Source organism: Gouania willdenowi, chromosome 6 (genome assembly GCF_900634775.1).
Source record: "Gouania willdenowi chromosome 6, fGouWil2.1, whole genome shotgun sequence".
Taxonomy (NCBI): domain Eukaryota; kingdom Metazoa; phylum Chordata; class Actinopteri; order Blenniiformes; family Gobiesocidae; genus Gouania; species Gouania willdenowi.
In genome coordinates this window covers 63,700,691-63,723,851 of record NC_041049.1, presented here as the reverse complement: position 1 = coordinate 63,723,851, position 23,161 = coordinate 63,700,691, and the positions used below count along the sequence as shown (strand labels likewise).

General features: G+C 38.6%; 1 protein-coding gene across 12 annotated transcripts in view; it reads right to left on the bottom strand.

Moving 5' to 3' along the window:
* The window catches only part of LOC114464504 (suppressor of tumorigenicity 7 protein homolog), a 50,913-nt gene extending 28,035 nt beyond the window's left edge, over positions 1 to 22,878 (bottom strand). Inside the window, exons 1-3 of one of the 12 annotated variants that reach the window (XM_028448737.1) lie at positions 22,717 to 22,878; positions 11,325 to 11,436; positions 7,728 to 7,763 (exon numbers count right to left, since the gene is read on the bottom strand). In XM_028448737.1, coding sequence (XP_028304538.1) covers positions 7,728 to 7,749 — 22 coding nt within the window. In that variant the 5' untranslated portion in view covers positions 7,750 to 7,763; positions 11,325 to 11,436; positions 22,717 to 22,878. Of the gene's footprint in view, positions 1 to 2,260; positions 2,434 to 7,727; positions 7,764 to 11,324; positions 11,437 to 16,927; positions 17,064 to 22,716 lie in introns of those variants that run through there. The other 11 variants (XM_028448738.1, XM_028448735.1, XM_028448736.1 and 8 more) reach the window with 11 other exon arrangements.
* Positions 22,879 to 23,161: the final 283 nt, after the last annotated feature.

Below are 23,161 nucleotides of genomic sequence, written 5' to 3'. Positions count from 1 at the left end.
AAGTTTTTTTTGGATCATTTGGTCAAATATCCATAATCATCTTTGAGCATATTGTAATCCAAAGTGTTTTTGAGTGGACATTGAATCTATTCTCCTTCTCCTAGCCCTGTAAATTAATTTTAGAATTCCAGGAGCATGATACTGAATGTCAGCCAATCAGAGATCTTTCTACAAACACATGTGCTCCATGAGCTGTTTTTGGCGTTACTATTGGCTGATCGACTGAAGTCAGGCGCGTTCACGTACTATTGATAGTAAAAGTGTAATGGTGTAAGTTCCAGCAGAAGTCTCCATCGCGGCATTAGACACAAACAATTACGCGGCAAATCAAGCAGAAAAAGGCAAACTGATGTGGAGAAGCAACAGTTTAAAGGCTCAACCATGTTCTGAAAGAACGTAACACTTTGCGTCCTCGCAGATCCCCGTGACCGCGCAGGGTCCGCCGCACACACTGGTGTCAGAAAGAGAGTGATAACAGACGGGATAAATGGCATGTAAACCTTAGAGAAGCTTATTCGATTTTACAATCTAGATGCGGAGTGATGGTTGTCAGTCTGCTCTGAGCAGCAGCTGGGATCAGTGCAGTCCCCTCTGTGTGAGCTCTCTGGCGGGGACGAGCTGACGGAGGACAGTAACTACAGAGTAATACATGCATTAATGTTATAAAACAACAAAAAATATCTCCAATAACTCAAGATAAAGTCCATACATTTGTCACTAGTCTTTAATGAAAAAAAAGTCACCACCTGCCACCAGACTCCACCTGCAGGTGGATCACAGACTTCCTGTCTGACAGGAAGCAGCACGTGAAGCTGGGAAAAACCATCTCTGCTCCCCGGACCATCAGCACTGGATCTCCTCAGGGCTGTGTTCTTTCTCCTCTGCTCTTCTCCCTGTACACCAACAGCTGCACCTCCTCTCACCAGTCGGTCAAACTCCTGAAGTTTGCAGACGACACGACCATCATCGGTCTCATCGCTGATGGAGACGAGTCCGACTACAGGTGGGAGACAGACCGGCTGGTGTCCTGGTGCAGCCAGAACAACATGGAGCTCAATGCTTTAAAGACAGTGGAGATGATAGCAGACTTCAGGAAGAACCCAGCCCCCCTCACCCCCCTCACCCTGGGAGACTCTACAGTGAGCTCTGTAGAGTACTTCTGCTTCCTGGGGACCATCATCACTCAGGACCTCAAGTGGGAGCTGAACATCAGCTCCCTTATCAAAAAAGCTCAGCAGAGGATGTACTTTTTGCGGCAGCTGAAGAAGTTCAGTCTGCCAACAAAGATGATGGTGAACTTCTACAGCTCCATCATCCAGTCCATCCTCTGCTCCTCCATCACCATCTGGTACGCTGCAGCTACGGCCAAGGACAAGGCCAGACTGCAGCGTATCATCCACTCTGCAGAGAAGGTCATCGGCTGCAATCTGCCCTCCCTCCAGGACCTGTACGCCTCCAGGATTTTGAGGCGTGCAGGAAAGATTGTGGCCGACCCCTCCCACCCCGGTCATAAACTGTTTCAATCTCTCCCTTCTGGTAGGAGGTTTCGGTCCATCAGGACCAGAACCTCCAGACACAAAAACAGCTTCTTTCCCTCTGCCACCATCCACATGAACACAACCCAAGTCACCCACTGAACCCCCCCCCCCCCACCCGATCACCACCTCCACCAGCTTGATACCTGCTGCACTGTATATATATATATTTATATTTATATTTATCCTATTTATCCTTTATTCTCTATCTATCCTTTATTTATCCCTCATCCTTTATATTTATCATTATTATTATTATTATTGTTGCTGGGTTGTGCTTTGTTGTTCTGTTTTTATTTCTTTTATTTCTTTTTGTTGCTTGTTTTGTGCACCAACCACCAAGTCAAATTCCTTGTACTGTCCTCAAAACTGTACATGGCAAATAAAACATTTCTGATTCTGATTTCTGATTCTGAACATCTCCCACAAAGACACCGGTAAGGCAGGTTGAGTATCTGTTTCAATTTCAAAACGGAGCGGAGAGCGGATTCTACAAACTGCAGCTTTAAGCATAGGAATAAATCTGAGCATATCATTTCATCCAGCATGATATAACTTTAATAATCCCTATTAAGCCTAATTTTGGGATGTCAGTAATTACATGTGGCATTGCTACCTGGTATTTTATCACATCACACATGAAATAACCTCTTTCTTTAGGCCTTCTTTAGGCTTTAAAGCTTATTTTTCATTAAAGGTTGCATCAAACTTAAATATTCACTTACCATTAATAATTTCACTCGAACCACCACAGCTCCACAGATCATAGAAGCACCAGTTCAGCTCATTGTTATTGTTGTGCATCAGCCTTTCACTACACAATCCACCAAGTCCCGGACTATCCTGGTCTGGAAGCAGCCATAACTTTCAACCACTTTATGAGCAGACAAAAATAGCCGAAGTCAGCAGTTACCACAGAAACCCGATCGCACTGCCGTTTAGTCTTTCATATTGGAGTTACCACAGCAACAGAGACAGCTGGCTGCCGTCACAGAGCTCCCATCGAATGAGAACATACCTTACGATGCTCGGAGAGTAAAGCGCTCACAGCATCTCTACACACATGAGGGTGTGATTATTGTGATACAAGCAAAGTACGTAACTAAATATTGTCCTGTCATCCCTGAAGGAATCAAAGAGTGAGCATCTAACCTGTTTCAATTAAATAGGGATACTGTATAATAAGGGTTCATCCTGTCTAGTGTAAATACAGATCTACAACAAATCTGACACTCAGCTGTTTTTTTTCTATTATGTAAGAACCTGTGCTGTATACATTCTAACATTGCCTCCTCTCTCAATGACATCGATAAATCACTTGCTTTTCTCAGGGTTAAGAGCTTACAGTATATATTCAGTGTGTGTCAGTTTACTGTTAAAAAACTAGGGCCACTGTCGTAAAGAAAATACAACTTGCTGAGAATTTGTACATGGTTTAGTGGGAAAATGTTCAGTGTGAAAGAAACTGTTTGTTAGTGAGCGTAAACTTGTAGCCCTATACTACTGTATATACAATAAAGTAGGTTAATCATCAGATCACCTCAGGGTTGGGGTCAATTACATTTTTCAGTTACAATTACGTTTTCAATTATCCATGTTCAATTACAATTCAATTACGAGAACAGTGACCAGGAATTTTTCCAATTACAATTAAATTACAATGAGACTGAAATAAATGACCTAATAGAAGTTATCCTTCCTCTTGTTGTTAGCTTTCTGTTAGCATCTCTTATGATAAATGGGTCATGAATCAGCTGTAAAATACACTAAAAACAATCATCTAATTTCTTTCCTATCTATTGGTTACCTTGTTAAGCTTCCTAATCAATGAAAATATAGGTATGGGAGTCTGAGCCCGTCAGTATACCCCTAAATTTAAATTTTTTTTTTTTAATGGTAAAATGTGGGAAAGCTTGATATGAAAGATATTTTAATAATTGTTAACTACATACGTGTAGAACTGTACATATAGAACTGTAACATGGTTCCCCAGTTTTGTGTTAAATTATAATTGATCATTTTTATTGAATTTTCATGGCATTTACAATTACAAAGTTAATTATGTAAACTCAATTACAATTTAATTATGATTATTTCTTTTTTTTTTTTTTATTAAAATTACAATTATAACAGACCCCAACCCTACTCTGACCAATTCCTGCCTTTCGGTACAAATGTTTAGTAAAAAAAGAACCAATCAGATGCCTTCATGTCTAATCCTGCCCACGCCCCCAACGTCTCTCCTTCCTCCCCACATGCACACTCCAAAATGTGCTGAAATGGCTGAGTCAGCGGGGCTTTGAACGGAGCCTTGGGGAGGAGGCGGAGCTTAGAGGAGGTCTTGCTCGCTCAAATTTTGCTAGCTGTGCAGAATTGCAAACTGCACTTTTAGGTACAATATTGAAGTGTAAATGCAGAACCAAATACTAAACCACTAACCTGAACAATATGTGTGTGTGTGTGTGTGTGTGTATATATATAGATATACATTTATACATATGATGATGATCCAAATTGATTACTGAGAAAGAATCATTGGTGGCACAGCTAGCTATTTTGAACAGGCTTTTACCCACATGTAACTCCAGAAGAATAATTTGTTAATTGACTGATAGGAAGGTCAGGATCAGTGGGCACTGAACAGCCAATTTCTTATTAAGATGTTTTTAATGTAGGAACCAAATCAAACCTCGGTCAAGCTACTGTATACAAGTTATTTTTGGTGTCATTTGGTCAAAAACCAAAGCTAACCTTTCAGAATATAGTTATGAGAAGACACTGGACATCTGTGCCTTCTCTTTGCTCTGTTTTCAAGCTGTAGAATAAAAGCATCATGATGGCACTGTTCAGCCATTCAGAGATTTGTTTAGAAACCAAGTGTTCTAAGAGCTGTTTTGGCCGTTATTATTGGCTGCTCGACTAAAGTCAATGCGTGTTCACGTCTCATCAGTAACTGCATAGTGTTCACTGTATAGGGTGTAATGTGTCCAGGGCAAGGCCTGGTATCCTTACTTCCCTGGCACATAAAAGTGGAAAAAATGATGGATTACGGACAAAGTTTGGTGAATTGTTTTGGGAAGTTTTGGAACAACTAGATAAAGAAATCTGTTTATTTATCAATCAATTGATCATCAATCATTTTATTTGTATAGCACCAAATCATAACCAATGGTATTTCAAGACACTTTACAGTAGAGCAGTCTTAAGGACGGACTCTTCATTTTATGGATACACACATATGCATATATACGTATATACACATACAGTACATATGTATCCCACACCCAACACGAACTCATGTTGGGTGTGGGATACATTATTTAAAGGTACAACAGTTATTAAACTGTTACTCTTTATATTAAGATATTTAAGGATTCTGATTCTGATTTATGCCTATGTTAATATCTACATATGAGTAGGGAATATGTGTTCACTGGAAACACTGGGTACTTTTCAGACTGTAGAAACACAAACAAACTAGCTTCAATTTGTCCTTGTCAGCTCCTTCGGTTAGCATCAATGATAATAGGATTTCTGCGTTAAGACAATTTCATATCAGACAATCAATAGACCTGAGAATGCAGAGCTGACTCTATGCTCTCAGAACAATTTCATTTAACTCCAAGTTAGACAGAAACGCAGAAAGATTTAAGCAAAGAAGACAGAACCTTTCCGTCTCTCTCTGACTGTTCACTGTAGATATTAAGATGTAATGGGGTTTCAGGACAGATGACAGAGAGGAAAGCCAACCGCACTAGAAGCTGTGTTGCCAGGTTGGGGTTTTCCTTTCAAAAGGAGGATGTTCAGCTCGAATTTTGGCAGGTTTGTGTGTGGAATCATCCACTGTATGGCAATGCAGAGCAGAAACTTCAGAAACAGCAACAAGTTGGAGCGTTGAAGAAGGAAAAAAAAAACAAATTAGAAAATAGAGGAAAAGACAGCATATGCACTGGAACCTAAGTAATGGGTGGGTGTGTTTTGCCTCTTCTTACCTTATATACAGGCTTAATCTACAACTAATCAACAACTTTATACATGACAAGGAGCTTAATGCACCGCTATGGTATGTGCGTCTTTCTCTCGCTAATCTAAACACATCACCTGACCATTTATTTACCATGCAGCGTCCAAACCCGGCCCAAGCCTGTGGTATAACAATCCAAATAAGACCCGAACCCAACCCGACCCAAGGTTTGGGCAAATAATTCAAGCTCTTTACTGTACTACGAAGCTGGTTAACGGTTAACCTGGTAGGGAGTAGGTTTTGTTCAGGCTAACAGATCAGCAAGTACAAAAGCATCGCCTCCTGACCAATCAGTTGTCTTAGAAAATGACCTGCCCAAGAATCCATTACATACAAATAATGTACCCGTTATGATGTAGGCTGAGATGTATGAACGCAGCATCAAAACCACAGACCGCCCCCAAAATGAGGTGGATCTGTGAATAGAAAAGCATTTGTGCTGCAATAAAATAAAACTGATCAGTGTTTGTTTAATCTCCAATGATGTAATATTGTACAATCTCACAATTTTACAATTGGTGCTCTGAATTATGAATTTTCATTCTTCATATTTTTTTAAGAATTATTCCTAAATTGATAAGTATGTTTCTCTGTGTTTTTGATGCTGCAATCTCCACCCGTTTTATGTAAGCATGCCATGTGTTGATAACCTACTTCATAGTACAGCTGCCCTGGGATTGAGTATGTTTTACTAAGTGAAGCCCACTAACGAAGAGATATCCTGGATACATTTATTCCACTAAATGGTGGAACAAAACAACTTATGTGTAGCTAAGGAATCCTGCGAGACTGCAAAGTGCTGCTCGCAACAATTTAGCGTACTATTTCTACTTCTGAAGCATCGAAAAATAAAATGATTTACAATATTCCCTATTGATTATTTTCAGCATCTTCTGTAGAATTTGATGTGTTGCTTGCTTGTTATGGGACAGGCTTTTTGTTGACTACCTCTCTCGGGGGGAAAAAAATGATAGTAAGACATTGAAAATCACTACTGTATTTGGGGGGGGAATAAAGTATCCCAATATATTTCCATTTATAATACTCATTACCACCATGACAAACTTGGACTTGAACGAACTTGACTTGTGAGCCTCTCTAATACGAGCTGCAGGTTTCATGATTCCAAGTTTTTACAGTGCTTCCCATTGTCAAATTGGGTAAACTGCTTTTCCAGTTTCCTTTCTCTATACTAGCCATAAAGACAGCAACAAAGGGCATTAGAAGTCACATTGACTTTCAACTTTGTCCTTCAACTGTCCATCAAGTAAACAAATGTACTCACTCATGAAGCTTTCAAGGAAAACAACCGTGAGTTAAATTTACAGAGAGGGAATAGAAAGGAAAGGAAGTAGTGTTCTCAACACAACAAAGGCCAGTCAAAAAGTGCAAATTGTGTGTTCATCAGCTAGTTTATCTCTGGACTTTTGAGGACTACCTCTCTATTTTGCGGCTCATCCACAAAGATTACAATAAACTTTTTGTAGACCCAGTTTCACCGGTCGTTATGCGCTGGTTTTGAAAGTGGGAACTGACGTCAAAGAGAATACGTTTCTGCACAGGAATGATTGAATCAATGAGAGTGATTCAAGCTTCTTTGAAACACTAAACAAGTAGCGGAGTGAGAAATGGAAGAGTTGATCAAAGAGGATAAAACGGGTTCCTCAGGAAACCTTTCGACAGGATTTAAACACCTTAAAGGATCAACACAGTAAAGTGAAGTGCTGCAGCGAGACCAGCACGTGTGTAGGAATTTAGGAGCAACTGTGAGAGCATCACGGGCCAGAAATGCTACACTCCCACCTCACAGCCATCAGTGATTCAGGGAACAGCAGAGAGGCTGATAGATCCTCAAACCGTGCAGCCAAGCAGAAATCCTAATTGTTCTTGCAGGATCATGTAAATGCACAGAGGTGATTTAACATGCATTGCAATGTGTGTGTGTGTGTGTGTGTGTCCGTAATAGCTCAGCGTGACCAGCTAGCTTGTTGTGACGACCCACCATGCTAAAATGGTAGATCCTAGGTTTTCTCCCAGTTAAATCTGGCCACCAGTGACTTTGGAGGCAAACACAAGAAAAGATGATAGAGATGGATTTTCCCTTTTCTTCCAGATGAAATCACATTTAGAGAGGCACCCAAACACACACGGGACGAGGAGGTACTTACATGAGGACTCTGTGCCGAACATGGCTGGGCCGGGAGCTGTGATGGAGAGACAAGAGGAGGAGGAGGAGAAGAGATGGGGGTGATAGGGAGAAGGAAGGAAGGGGTGAGAGAGAGAGGGGAGGTTGATGAGCAGACAGCTACACAGCGGGGGTCATCAAAGCAACACAATGCAGCCAGCCGCCCCAGACGGTCAGATGCCCCGGCTATCCGTTGGCGTGCTTTAATAAAAAGCTCTCCAGTGAGTACGCACACTGTGCTCATCCACGCACCAAGAAAGAAGAAGAAACCACAAAATTCCGCCAAAAACTAGAAAGCCAGCAGAGCGTTCAGCAGACTAAAGCATCCACACAAATAACAGAAATCCATCCAAATTAGAGCTGGTTAGTAAATGGTTCCCATTTCTGCAGTCTGTGTCCTTCTCCTCATCCTCTCTGTCACTCGCTCGCCTCTCATTCCACTGTAGGATGTACTAATGTGAGAGGGAGAGGGGGAGGAGTAAAGGAAAGGGGCAGAGAGAGAGGAACGACTCTTCCTGAGGAGGAGGGAGAAGGAGAGAGAAAAAGATTACCCCCCCCCAAAAAAAAAACACGTTGGTGAGGAGCCACTGTCCGTGATGCTGCTGTAGCCACTGTGAGACAATAGCTATGCAAACAGCCAGTGACGTCATGACTGAGCGAGGGAGGGAAGGAGGGAGGGAGGAAAATGAACTGAAAAAAGAAAGATACTGCTGCTCGTCGGATGGAGTGAGGGAGAGAAGGGGGATGGAAAAAAGGCTTCAATGAGCAAAATGATGGATGAAGGAAAACATCCAATATGATGGAGGAACATTAAGTGATGACGAGGTGAGAAATGTAGAACAATACAGCAATGAAAGGATGGGATAAAATGAGATTAATGAAATTTTCGGATTGTTGGACGAGCACATCGGTTAGGTGAGGGCTTTCAAACTTTGGGCTACAAAAAAACGGAGGAAAATTACGGATTTAATTCGTATGGAACTTACCCTGACCTACATGTTTTGAGAGAATGTCACACATTAATTGATAATTAAATCTGTATTAGTGTTATGGAAGAGATCAACAAACGTTTCATATATCTTAACATACGCAATCGCACGAGACTGCATGGTCCCGCACGATTTTGCACAATTCTGGCACATTTCTATTGCCGGTAACGGCTCTACACAGCTCCGCACTCCTCACTTTCGGAACCCGATACTGTTTTTCCAAAGTATTTCCATTGAGCACCAACCTGACATGCAAAACTGTCAGACTCCACGGATTGCACTTTTTGGCTGCCATCCTCACAAGATCGCCAACAAAAATCTAAGACTCGATCAGTTTTTGCTTTGTTTGTTTTAAAACCAGGGCTGCTTTTTTGGAACCTCAACAAAGGAGGTATTAAAAAGAAGCAGCACCAGGTACCACGGAGAAGGTACTTTTTCCCAGTGGAAAGAGAATAGAGTCATTACCGCCAGTGAAAACGCACATGGCCACAGTGGTGCGTTTTCACTGGCGGTATCGGTGTACCATTTCAACTTCAGAACTTCATAATATATCATTTTAATTATTGAAAGTGTCTATTTGTACGGTTGCCGTACGGACAACCCCCGGTGCTATTGGTACTTACGTAGCCTGTTAGGGTTAGGTTTTAACCCTATATCGCAACACGGTTAGGTTTAGTCTTAGTCACATGACCTAAACTGGCCAATGACTGACCTATCACGTGACCTAAACTGGCCAATGAGGGGCGCTGCGTACTGATAGAATGTCGGTATATTGATACGACAACCGTACGGATAGCCACTGCCTTAAATATATAACCCAATTAACAATTAACGTAGTTTGTCAACATCAAGTTAGGGAAAGGTGATAAAACTGTAATAAAATCAAAAAATGGGTGCACCATACAACAAAATTTGGGAAAATCGGAGACCCTATGCAGGCCTTGGGTTTAACTCACTTGAAGTAGAGCATGATCAATAGATCTTCAATCAAGAAGTAGGAATTTACAAAAAATACTAAATTATTTTGCTGTCAAACAGAATGAATATTGTAGAATCAGGTTAGGATCATGGAAAGGAATTACAGGTAAGGATCATGATTCCTGGGACATTTAGAGGAGAAGCATCCCCATTGTACTGAGTTACCACCACCATGCTTGACAGTGGGCACAATGTACCCTGGTTTCTATGCTTCTGCTTTTTCTTCTATGGCTCAGAAGGAAACATCTGGCCTTTGCTAGAGTCATCTGAAGCAAAATCTAAGCTTTTGGTCAAACACCCAGTGTGCTGAGTGGAGTTGGAGTTATTTGGCCATTTGGAAGTTATTATGTCTGGGTGATTATTGAATTGTGTATTGTGGTTGTTCTATCACATGACATTTACATGTTACATTTTATCACAACAATCAAAAAAAATTCAAAAATTGCTAAGGGTATGACTTATTTTGAGTTGTATTTATTTTTATATTTTTGGTTGATTTAATGTTTTAAACGGGCATTTAACTAACCAATCATTCAGTTTCTATTAGGGCTGCACAATTAATCGAATTTTAATCATATTTTAATCGTGATCGCAATTTTGGTTGCCACAATTAAATTAAGCAAATCGTCAGCAATATTTAAATTTAAAATACGGCGTTGGCACTCTATAATAGTATATTTATTCAGTTAGCCTTTGGTACAATTTAAATTCTTGGGTTCCATCCATCCATTTTCTGACCTGCTTGTTTGTTTTTTTCAGGGTCAAGGGGGTCTGCTGGTGCCTATCTGCAGCTCTCATCGAATCAAAAATTAACCCAAGAAATTCTTGGGTTAATTTTGTTTGTATCATATTGTTTGCCTATTGTTTGTTTAAAAGTAGCACAGATTTTTCCCTAATTTGATGAATAATTGTGATTATAATCGTGATTACAATATTGATCAAAAAAATGGTGATGATCATTTTGGCCATAATGGTGCAGCCCTAGTTTCTATGCGGTAAGGTGAAAACCAAATGAACATCCTTGGAGTCACATTGAACTTAATGTCTCTGTCCCTGAATTGGACACTGAAGAAAAAATGCCTCTTAAACGGTGAACACAGCAAACCGCTGCTGTTCTCTGACACAATGATAATCACGGTGCACACGCATGGTCATGACAGCCATGATGAGAAGCTGAATGGTTGGTGGGGGGGTGGGGGGAGTGGTAATTGAGTCAGATTGAGTCATGGAACAATGGAGTCCCTTCAATGGAAGCTGTGTTTAAAAAGCTGCTCGTGGCTGCTTTTCCTTCAGTGGAAGCGCATCCACGAGCCGCGTATTCTCAGACAATGCACACCTCACCCAACCCCCGCTCCCAGCACAAAGTACCACTCCGAACAAGCATCCCCTCTTGGTTGCTAGGCAACTAAAAATAAGCATGAGAGGAGTGAGGCCATCCTTCAGCAGCAAGGATGATGAGAAGGACAAATATAAAGAGGACAAGCAAAGACTGCACAGGATAGGAATTAATGAGGCATTAAAAATGTTACATTTTGTTATAGACGTCATTCACCATCAGCGGATGAGCAACACAGATCATGCAAAACAGGACCACAAGGTTTATTAATCATTACCTAAAATGCATTTGTATTAGTGACGCCAGACCTCTTTAGTTCACTTTAGGGTTTGCTTCGTTGGACAGCCATCACCGTTTGCTCAGGTCTAAACACGCAACCGAAATCTGGTCTGTTCAAAGAAGCAGAATCATATGGAAAGCTGTTATAACATTAGCGGGGTTTTCCATCACAGATTTTCGCAAAATAAAGGTGATACTTCTAAATGTTGACAAAGTATAATTGCGCTTTGAACATGTTTCCATTGAAGGTTGTTTTGGGCAGGCGCCTCGTGACTACAGTGAAATCTCATCCCGCGAGACTTCGCTGCCGAAAGACGAACGCTCCAAACCTCCTTACAACACTCTCCATTTCTTTGTTGTTTCACGTCAAATGTGTCAGTAATAATAAATAAAATAATAAAATTTGATACATTTTGTTTTGCAATAAGGGCCCAAATTTCTCGTGAAGTTCTGCGGACGTGAAGTCAAATTACGCTTACGCACGTTCTCATTGGTTTGGAGAGGCGTACACTCTGCTGGAAATAAAAAAGAAGATGGCTTGGAGACTGGAAAAAGACAAGTACGATGAACCAAATACAGTTGCAGTTAGAGTGCGGATCGGGCCGCATTTTTTCGTCTGAGTCCGACCCAAACCCGACAGAGCAAAACCGAACCCAACAGGCATTAAGATATTCATATCCGAGTTAAAATCTTCTACTACTACTACTTCTTCTCCTCTACTTGCAGTAAACAGTCACGTGAACAGCAAGTAAATAAATAACTATCACATTATCAGCTGTGCAGCTCTTCCCTGAAACAATATTTAATAAAGTTTGAAGCAGAAAATCAGAGGCCCTAATAAACGTCTGTGACTAACTGAGGGGAAATGATGGATAAACTCTTCTTGTTGCACGATTTGAGTTCATCTTGAACCTGAAGAGGTTTTCTTGTTAGTGTGAATGTAAACCAAAACCGTTCAGGTGTTAATTAACCTTGTCTGTTTGACAGACGCCTCCAGAACTATCCCGCACTAAAAGTAGCTGAGCAAATGTAAAGAAAAAATTATTATGGGCGGGGCTCCTTGAGCAGTGAAGACACGCCCAGTCTATGCTATAAAATCTCCAAAGAACAATCTATGCTATGTTAACTAGCTATACTCATTACTCAATAAACCTCTATTCACAATCCAACCTACTCACCACAGACTGTAGTGTCCAGAGGTACAAGTTCTTATAGAAGGGGCGGAGTCAACAGTGGCGCACAATGGTCCAACAACGTCACAGAATCCTGTTCTCAGCCAATAGCAAAAATCAATCGTAATAGCTGGATTTCAACCTACAGAGGACAGTCACTTTACAACAAAATACTCCAAATTGAAATACTGAGAGTGTCAAAAATGTTGAGAGTTGGACCAAGATCAAACATCAACACTGCTTAATACCAAATACATATGTTTTCAGCAGAAAGAAAGTGGTTTGGGATTTAGTTACTCTTTAAAGCTCTAAAACAAATTGTCCAGGTCCAGTTTTTGGTTTTACAGGAGGTCACATTGAGTTTGAACCAGAAACGCGACAGCAAGGACAGAGAAGCACAATTGGAAATCCCCTGTTCCCGCCATCCACTGGCAAGCTTTTGACTACCCACGCATGGGTTGCCACGGCACGATTCAGCTGTAACTGGGTCAGGAACAGCAGCTGCCTGCAACTACTGACATCAGCCGGTGAAGATGGAAAATTGAGACGTCTTAAAACATAAGGAAACAACTTCACCATATGGACAACCAGTGACCAGGGATGGGGTCAATTACATTTTTCAGTTACAATTACGTTTTCAATTATCCATATTCAATTAAAGTCACCAGCATGTTGTCCAATTACAAATAAATTGCAATATTTTTCATCCTCAGGAAGTCATTTACAATGAATCACAATAACTGAGCCTGAAATGAATAACGTAATAAAAGTTAACCTTCCTCTTGTGTTAGCTTTATGTTAGCATCTCTATTGATAACGGGTCATAAATCAGCTGTGAAATACACTAAAAACTAATATCATCTCATTTCTATTTGTTACCCTATTAGGCTTCCTAATCAATGAAAATTTTAGGTTTTAATATTTTTGGTGTGGTTTTTTTTAATGGTAAAATGTGGGAAAGCTTGGTATGAAACATATTTTAATAATTGTTAACTCCATATGTGTAGAACTGTACATAGAACTGTAACATGGTTCCTGAATTTTGCGTCAAACTAATATTTTTGTTAATTATTTATAACATAAAATCGATTTTTAAAGAATTTTCATGGCAATTATAAGTACAAAGTCGATTATCTGAACTAAATTACAATTACAAAAGCAACAGATTTTTCTCATTTACAATTACAATATAATTATGACATAAATGTAATTATCAATTAAGCAGTTGCAATTATAATTGACCCTAACCCTGCCAGTGATACAATAAAACTACACAGAGGTGAATTTAAAGCAAACAGGACAAATAGGGGAAAATAGTTGTATAGACATTATTGACTCATGTTCCAGCCAACAGAGTGTGGTGGAAAAAGCATTGAAAAAAGTTTCCTGCAAAGAAAAGGACAAAGACAAAAAGTGTGTGGGATCATTACTCACTAAAGAAAAAGATATCACTGTGCTGTGTGTTTACTGTAATGTGGTTTTAGGGTTTTACAGCAGCACTTTGTGCAGCAGACTTATTTAAAACTCATTTAAAGCAGCAGACTTATCAAAGGAACGTAAACAACAGGTCAGGTTCCTCATTTTTCTTTACAAAACACTTTTATTCTAAATTCAGGCAAAGATAGAGCTTAAAATAATTATGGGTAGAAATAAATAAACTGCAAATTTGTCAATTTTAATGCTTTTTTTTAAAAAAAAATAATAATAATAAAAGCGATAAATGGGTGTTCCAAGGCATAAAATGACATCAATGTTCAATGTTTTATATGTTGATAAATGAATAACAATAGAATTGTGTACAAGAAAACAGAAACGTAATTTTATAAACATGAATAACTACAAATATCCTTAAACTTTAAATAATATTCTGTGTTTATTGTTGAATTATTCTATGGTTGGACCCTTAACAGATACTGGCAGTAAAACACAGCTACAAGCTTACTACTAGGGGTGTGTATTGAGTGGCATCCGGCAATACGATTCGTATCCCGCTACATAGGTCACGATACGATATATCTCGATATTAAAGTATAAGGCTAATATTGCGAATTTTTATATATACAGTATATGACTTAAGAAACAACTATTCTGTAAATGTGTACACCTTCATGAGAACATTATGTATGAAATATATTTTATTGGCATATTTTACACTAAAAAAAATTAGCTTTAACATGCCATGTGCCAACAACTTAAAATAAAAAAAATAACATACAATCTGCCTGTGGCTTTTAAACCAACTTTGACTTTAGTGCAACATAACTTTAGTGTAACTTAACTGAGGTATATGCTTAGAACAACAAATAAATGCAGAAAGTTAGTCTTTCTTTTAAGATTTTATTGAAAAAAAACATGCCCAGGTTTCACAACACTTCTTTGTGCAGTTATAATGTCACAGTGTAAAGTTTTTAAAGTCTTTACACTGGCTCCCAGTCAGCCTCAGAATAGACTTTAAAGTTCTGCTGCTGGTGTATAAATCTGTGAATGGGTTTGGTCCAGAATACATCAGTGACATGTTGGTCAGGTATGAACCCAGCAGGTCTCTCAGATCTATGGACACAGGTCAGATAGTGGAGCCCAGAGCTCACAGTAAACATGGTGATGCTGCTTTTAGTTGTTATGCTGCAAAGAAGTGGAACAAACTGCCAGCGGAGCTGAAGTCAGCATCCAATGTGAACATTTTTAAATCAAAGTTAAAGGCACTTTTTTTCTCTACTGCATATGATTGAGAGAGAGATTTTTTGTCATGTTGTTGATGTCATGATGATTTTACTGATGATTTTAATTGATTTTACTGATGATTTTAATTGTTCTTATTGATTTAAATGTTCTTATTGATTTTAAACAATTGAATGTTTTATCATGTAAAGCACATTGAGTTGCCTTGAGTATGAAATGCGCTATATAAATAAATTTGCCTTGCCTTGCCTTGTCAGTGGAGGAGACTTTCCTGGTTAAATAAAGATTAAAAAGAAAAAGAATAACAACAATATATATATATATATATATATATATATATATATATATATATATACTGTATATATATATATACTGTATATATATATATATATATAGATTTTGGTGGGTTTTTTTGTTAAATGAAAATCAATATGAATGCATTTAGAATAGATCCGAGAATCGTGCGACGTAATATCGCGATATATCGCAGAATCGATTTTTTTCAACACCCATACTTACTAATGCTAAAAAAATTGAAATGTATTATTGCTTTTTCAGTTAAATATAAGTTTGGGAAAAAATTGAGTTTCACATCGATTTGCATCTAAATGCACTGTTTAGTGAAACACTGCGGTTGTGTTTATTTAAGCAATGTTGCTCATTAGGCCTTTATTTTCATAATATCAATTCACATGGTCATGTGGAGTTATTTTAATCCTTTACTGTGTGCAGCCCTGGATTCAATCTGTAGGTTTGCATGGATTTTAACACGTGTTGGCAGTCAAATCAAACGTTAGCAGCATGGAAATACACACTGCACTGCTTTCCATCCATCAGACTGTGTTTGTATGTAAAGCAGGAAGTGAAAATAAGGAAGAGCGAGTGTGGAAATAACCACCTGCTGGAAAACGGCTGTTTTCTATCCGTCACATGTGATGAAGCCGACTACTGTGCACTTTATTGGGCCTTCCCTTTTAGCCAGGGTCAATTATAATTACAATAACTTAATTGATCATTCATTACAATTATGGCATAATTATAATCATAATTGTAATTTTAAGAATCTATCGCCGTTGTAATCATAATCGAATTGGAATTAAGTTCAGATATTATAGACTTTGTAATTGTATTAATTACCATGGTATTTCAATACAAACTTTCAATTACAATTTCATTAAACACAAAACAGTTCAATGGCTTACATATAAGTAGTTAACAAATATTAAAATATGTTTCATATTAAGTTTTCACACTACCTCATACAGATGGAAAGAGAGGGGTTAGAGTTAGTATATATATATATAAATATATTCTTGTCCCTAGTTGAGCTTTTACATGAGATATTTAAATGTAAAGATGCTAAAACGACTTTGTACACACAAAAAACAGCTTACAATCATCACAACGCTATATAAATAAAAGTTAGTAAAATTGTAATTAAACTTTAGTAATTGCAATTGACTTTCAGGTGGAAAATAATCATTGTAATTTATTTGTAATTGGAAAAAATGACGGTTATCGTAATCATAATTGAATTGTAATTGAACATCCAAAATGTAATTGACCCAAACCCTGCCTTTAATATATTCAGTCCTCTAATCATTATCAAAGTCTAATCAATAGAAATGATCATGATTGCAAAGCAAAGGTTAGATTTTAGTCAGATTTATGAAGCGTGGAAAAGCGTGGCAGCATTCCTAGCATGGATTGTCATGCACTAAACCAGCTGTGAGAGCTTTGGAGTGTTTACCTTCAAAATAAAGTGCTTCAGATGCTGAAGAGTGACTGCAGAGAGAGTTTCAATGAAGGAAGGCAGACTGTTGCCGGCCGCTCTGATTGTGGACTTTAGTGTGAGCCGAGCAGCACAGCCTGCTCAGTCAGAGCTAACAAACATTTCTTGCTGAGCTCATGTTACCAGCATCGTGCACAGGCTCTAAATAAAGATCATGGACTAGTCTGATCTGGCCTTGATGGTAAACGTGACTGAGGTTCATCACCCAGCACTTTCAGAGGGCTTTTCCCTGATAAACACACTCCTTTCAACCTAGGGCTGCACAATGAATCAAAGTTTAATTTTGGGTGCCATGATTAAATAACCCTGATCGTCTGCAATATTTACGTTTATAAGAAGGGCTCTGCACTCTGTAATAGTGTATTCCTTCAGTTAGCCTATAGTACATTGGGTTCATTTATTTTATGATCATTCTTATTTAAAGCTTAGCATTTAGTACATTGAGTTAATTTATTAAATTCATTTTTTATTATATTTCTTATTTAAAGCTTAGCCTTTAGTACATTGGGTTAATTTATTAGATTATTTTTCTATTATAATTTTTATTTAAAGCTTAGCCTTTGGTTCATTGGGTTCATTTATTTTATTAGAATTTTTATTTAAAGCTTAATTTTGCACTGTAAACTATATACATATTGTTTGTTTAAAAGTGGTGTAATAAACAGTTTTGTTTTTTTTTTACCAAATATGATAAATAATTGTGATAATAATCGTGATTACAATATTGATCAAAAATAATCGTGCAGCCCTATTGCAACCTTTTGACCATTTTACAATCGATTACACACGTTTTCATTGTTTTATCAGAGACAGCGTGAACAATCACAGGGTGCATGGGTACAATTTTTTAAACAGGCAAATCTGTGACTGGGACTTAATAATAAGCTGTAGATGTTTGGATTTAAACTGAGAATTATTTTAGAGGTCTAGTCCCAAGAAGAAACAGTTTTTTGAGTTGAGCTTCAAATATAACCTGATAAATAAATCCTTGTCCAGTTTATTTTGCAGAAACCAAAAAACTTTGCTGATCCAGGACACGTCATTAGTCAAAGCTGATGCTGAAAGGTTAAAAACTCACTTTGCCTTTCAGGCATGACAGCATTCAAATGAGGCGGTACATCCCATTTGTTCTAGAGCTGCGGGAAAAATTCTTTTACTATTTGATTAATCTATCCATTTTTAAAACGATTACATGTTCAGTCATAATATAAATCATGTTTTGTAATTTTATTCCATCAATAAAAGGTTTTTGTGACAAAAACCACCTTGAGTTGTTATTGCACAAAAAAATAAACAGAATAATTTAACTAAACTTTTAAATAGATATTAGTTAAAAACACAAGCACAGTGTTTTAAACAATGCATTTAGATCCAAAGTGAGATAAAACAAGGCTCTGTTGGCTGTTAAAGGAGCTCGCTGCAGTTTTTTATTGGAGTGTTTCTTTCTTAACAAGGACTTTTTTTTTTTGTTTTTGGTTGTGATTTTTATTCGTGTAGTTTTTTTCTAACGAAGACTGCATGTCCATTTTATTTTTACTAATATAATAATGCAAGTACACCCTTTCAAATGCAACAAACTTTTATTTCGCATGAGTATTTATTTACTATCATTGTAACTGGAATATTAACAACTTTTAAACATCCTAAATGAATAAAACAAAAGAGATGTCTGCTAGTCTCTCCTCTAAGCTCGTGTTCATCTCTCCTGCTCTGTTTCACCAGGGGGTGAAATACAGGTCGATGTTACATTTAATGTGGGTCAATAGAATGTCGAGCAGTGTTTTGTGCGACACCGAGTACAAGGAGAAGTTCCCGTGGACGTAAAATCTCAGATTTGCATTTAATTGGTCTGGCCGACTCCTCGCGGACTCAGTTTTGGGGGTGTCTGCCCGAGTATGTTTGAGCTTGGGCTGGGCGATTTTGCCTAAAAAAAAAAAGCTCTGATTTTTTAAAGGCACATCGTGAACTTTTTGACCTAAAGAGTTGACCCATATGAGTTGTTTTAAATGATGCCTCAGGCCAATATACAGGGCTTGACAGTATCAATGCTCCGAGCAGGGCTTCTCTTTTAAAATACCGACCATGTAAGTTTGGAGGAGACGGACCGTCTTTTACCTGGTCATGTGACCTGGAGAATGCCTGGAGAAGTTCCACTTTACGGCAGTCACATGACCACAGGATAGGCTATATGTAAAAAGTTCCCACGTGACATCACAACATACGGCATTTTCCGACCCGGCACCACTGCTGTGGGCAGGTGAAACAAGTTAACCTCTGTTTACAGCCAAAAGAGCACAATATGGTAGTTTTGTGTTGGGTTAATGGTGCACTAATCGCCGCGATAGTTCAGTTAAACGTGGATTCTTTAGTAAGGTAAGTCAGCAAGTCAGATCCGTAACTTCGGGATAATGATTGGCTCTCAGTGCTGGGCTCGCACAACAGCTACAGTCTATGGGCTGGAGGAGCAGCCGCCACCGCCCACCCTTCTTACCGTTGCTGCAAACCTGGTGCTCGGCCCGGGCCGGTGGTGCTTCCCCCCTACTCCCTGGCCTCACCGCTGTTGTCGGCCCCCTTTTGCCGGGGGTCAGAGGGGACAGGCAACCCGGCGTGCGCGAGGTCGCCCGTCCGCACCGACCCTTGGCAAAGGGGGGCGACGACTGCGCGAGGCCATGAAGTAGGTGGAAGGGCCTTTTTTAATTTTTTTTTAACCAGCCCTAGTTTGAGCCTTTAACAGTCACTTTCTTCTCCTCTTCACCTCTTCTGACAGCAGAAATTGTCCATTTAAGGCGATAGTCCATTGTTTTGTCCAACCGCTGCGTCGCATTGGGTCAAAAAACACGTCAGATCATCCCATAAAGGTGACACGAGGCGATATAACTGCTGCTAAAAGTGAAACTGACTGTGAGCGCTCACGCTGTGCTTTGGATTATCTTTAAACTGAACGTAAGAATATTTACTGTGATACTACCTCATGTTTTTTCCACTTCTTATCTAAGATATGGGGCGCTGCCTTAATGGCTTGTGACCCACAGTATTTCTGCTCCTGTAGTCCCATGTTATACGTGATTGTCTTTTCATGTTTCTTGGACGGGATGTAACTGAAACCGAATTTCCCCTCAGGGATGAATAAAGTATTCTGACTCACATTCTTATGTAGGGTAGGAGGAGCCAGGATTTTCAGGAGGAGGTGTTTCCACCTTACGACTCATAAGGTGGTAAAAATCCAACTGGCCCATTTGGAGCTGACGTTTTATAAAATGCGGAATAACAAGGGAGGGAGGAAACAGAACTTTTTCAACTTTGTCCCTCTGAATGAGGCTAAAGGAATGTATATCACTGTAGCAAAACCATTATAAAGGGAATTTTTCATAATACTGCCGCTTTAAATCAGACAATAATAAATATACATCAATGCTTTTCCTAATCTTTGATTATGTTACATTCAATAATGTATGAATTAAGGCAGAATAAGTTGAAAATAATGGGTTGGTAAAAAAACCAAAGTGGACACTGAAGCCTGAGTGTGTATCCAGGCTCTCCTCTGGCAGACAGCTGGTTTTCTCAAGGAGAACATTCTTCCATCTGCTGCTCGGCCACACAGCTGAGCTACAGAGCACACAGAGAGAGAGAGAGAGAGAGAGCAAGACTCCCACTGAGCAAAAACTCACTCACTGCTGCCGACAACACTTCTGTCTGCACTGAGGACAGCAGCACCATACACGCAGCACAACTCACTCACACGTGCTGTCCCTAAAACATAGACTAATGCAAGTCTATTGTAGATAGTGTGACACTTCTGTTTAACAAAAGTGCTGGTGTGGGACTTTAACCAAGAATCCACTTTCTGTAAAACTGAGAAACAAATACCTCTATAATATTGTATATCAACATTAAGAAAAAAAAAATATATATATATATATATAAAGACATGAATTTATATTTATGAAGCCCAGCCCAGATACAGTGAATAAATGAATCAGAAAGTGTATTAGTATTTAAAGAAAGAGATTACATATATAAGAGAGAACAAAGCAGTTAAACTATCACAAAACAACATTGTGTCTGAAGTGTAACTGAGTTAAATTTTACATTGTAAATTCCACGTTAAATTCCATTCTGTTAAAGTTCTACTTCTACACTAGAATTAGGCCTGGGCAATATATCGACATTCAAGATATATCAAGTTTTCTATTTTGGCAAGAGGGAAGATCACCTGTATCAATATATTTTATAGCTTATTTTGTATTAAAATACTTGTTTTAGGAGTCGCTGCTTTTGCTATTTCTCAGAACAGCATGAAAAGCTCAGTTAGATATATTTCTGATAGATACATGCAAGACAAGCAACACTACAGAACTCACTCACACATGCTGTCCTAATAGGAGAAAAGGCCAAAGGTGGCACATATTGTAGAGGCATTCAGTATTGATATCGAATATTGGTCCGATATCAGCCAGAAAACGAACATTGGATTGTATCGGACTGCATCTAAAATCTCTGAAATTATATACAGTATATTGTTTTTAATTTATTTGTTCAATATCTTTATTTTTTTATGTATTTTATTTAATCCTAGAATATTCTTGTTCTATAAAGTTAATTATACTGTATTTAATCCCTTGGTTTATAATAAATGGGTCTGTCAAGCCTTTTCTAATATTCCACACTACAAAATAAGTAATAAAAGTATGTATGATTCGTACTGTTATTGTATTGGGTTGATATCGGCCAATATTCAAGGGTGCAATATTGGTATCGTATCGTATCGGAAGTGAGAAAGTTGTATCAGGATGTCCCTGACATAATGCGCAGCTGTTTGTTAATAAATGTGCCTGTGTGGCGTTTTTCAGCAGCAAATTTAGTCTAGAATTATCTTTCTGTTAAGACTTTAATGAGTTAAAAATATTGAGCTTTAAATATCGTATCTCTATTTTGACAAAAAATAATGAGATATTGATATGGGGTCCATATCGCCCAGCCCTAACTAAAATACAATGTTTACTATCTAAACCAGTGATTCTCAACTGGTGCGTCGGGACCCAAAAGTGGGTCACGGACAGCTGGTCAAAAATAAATAAACAAATAAATACTCAATGTCTCTCATTCTGGACTTGCACAGGAAAATATATAGATTTATGTTTGTTTAAAAAAAAAAAAAAAAAAAAAAAAGTATATGTGTGTGTTTTCAACAGCTATTGTTAAAAACCTAAATTTGGTTGGTTGAATTCCAAAAAAAAAAAAAAGTGGGTCGCGATTTAATGACCGTGGCAAAACGTGGGTCCCAGGGTGAGACCAGTTGAGAACCCCTGATCTAAACCATTGTATTTATTGTTTATTACAGATTGCCTCTAAAACAAAATGCCCAATGAAAATGAGCTGTAGTGATGATAAACACCATCTTTGGTGGACTGTAAACTATTTTTTATTTTGCTAAATAATTAACATGTCTTATGTATATTATCAATCAATATTTTACTTCATAATTTTTTTAATGTACTTATTACATTTGCTGATAAAGCTATTCAACCAGAGTACATATAATCATAAGTATTTGTACTTTTCCAGAACTAAAGCATGCGTTTACTTCTGAACAACACAGCTCATCACTGGGCAGCTCTTCATTGATGCTCCACTGTTAGCACAAGAGGCTAACCGCTAGGCTAACGCGTGGAAACTTTCCAAAGCAGAGTAAAGTGTGAACAGAGGCTCCGTGAACCGGAGGAGGCAGTGAGCAGAGGGAGGCTTACGGTTAGTCCGTGTGTGCGGTGGGAGAACCGGTTAAATCCGCTCCGCAGCAGGTCGCTGGCATGTCTTCTCTCAGCGTAGATACGCGTGTCTGTTTATGTGTGTAGACGTGTCTACTGAGCTGACGACGGGGGGCTAGCCGGCTAATGGCTAACTGTTAGCTCACTGTCGACACCAATGACTATGGTCTACACCGGCTCTCAACGTGGACACGCACCGCCCACGGCCACCAACAGGGGGCGCAGTTACACATCCTCTCAAAAGTCATAATACAGACATACAAGATCATAAAGTATTACGTATATATTTACGGTGTTCAAACGTCACAATTATGAAATGAAAAGTCATAAGTTAACTTTTTATGTGATAAAATAGAAAATCAGTCATCACCATAAAATATGGTCATAATCAAGTAAAAAGGCATATTTCTGAGATAAAAATAGATAT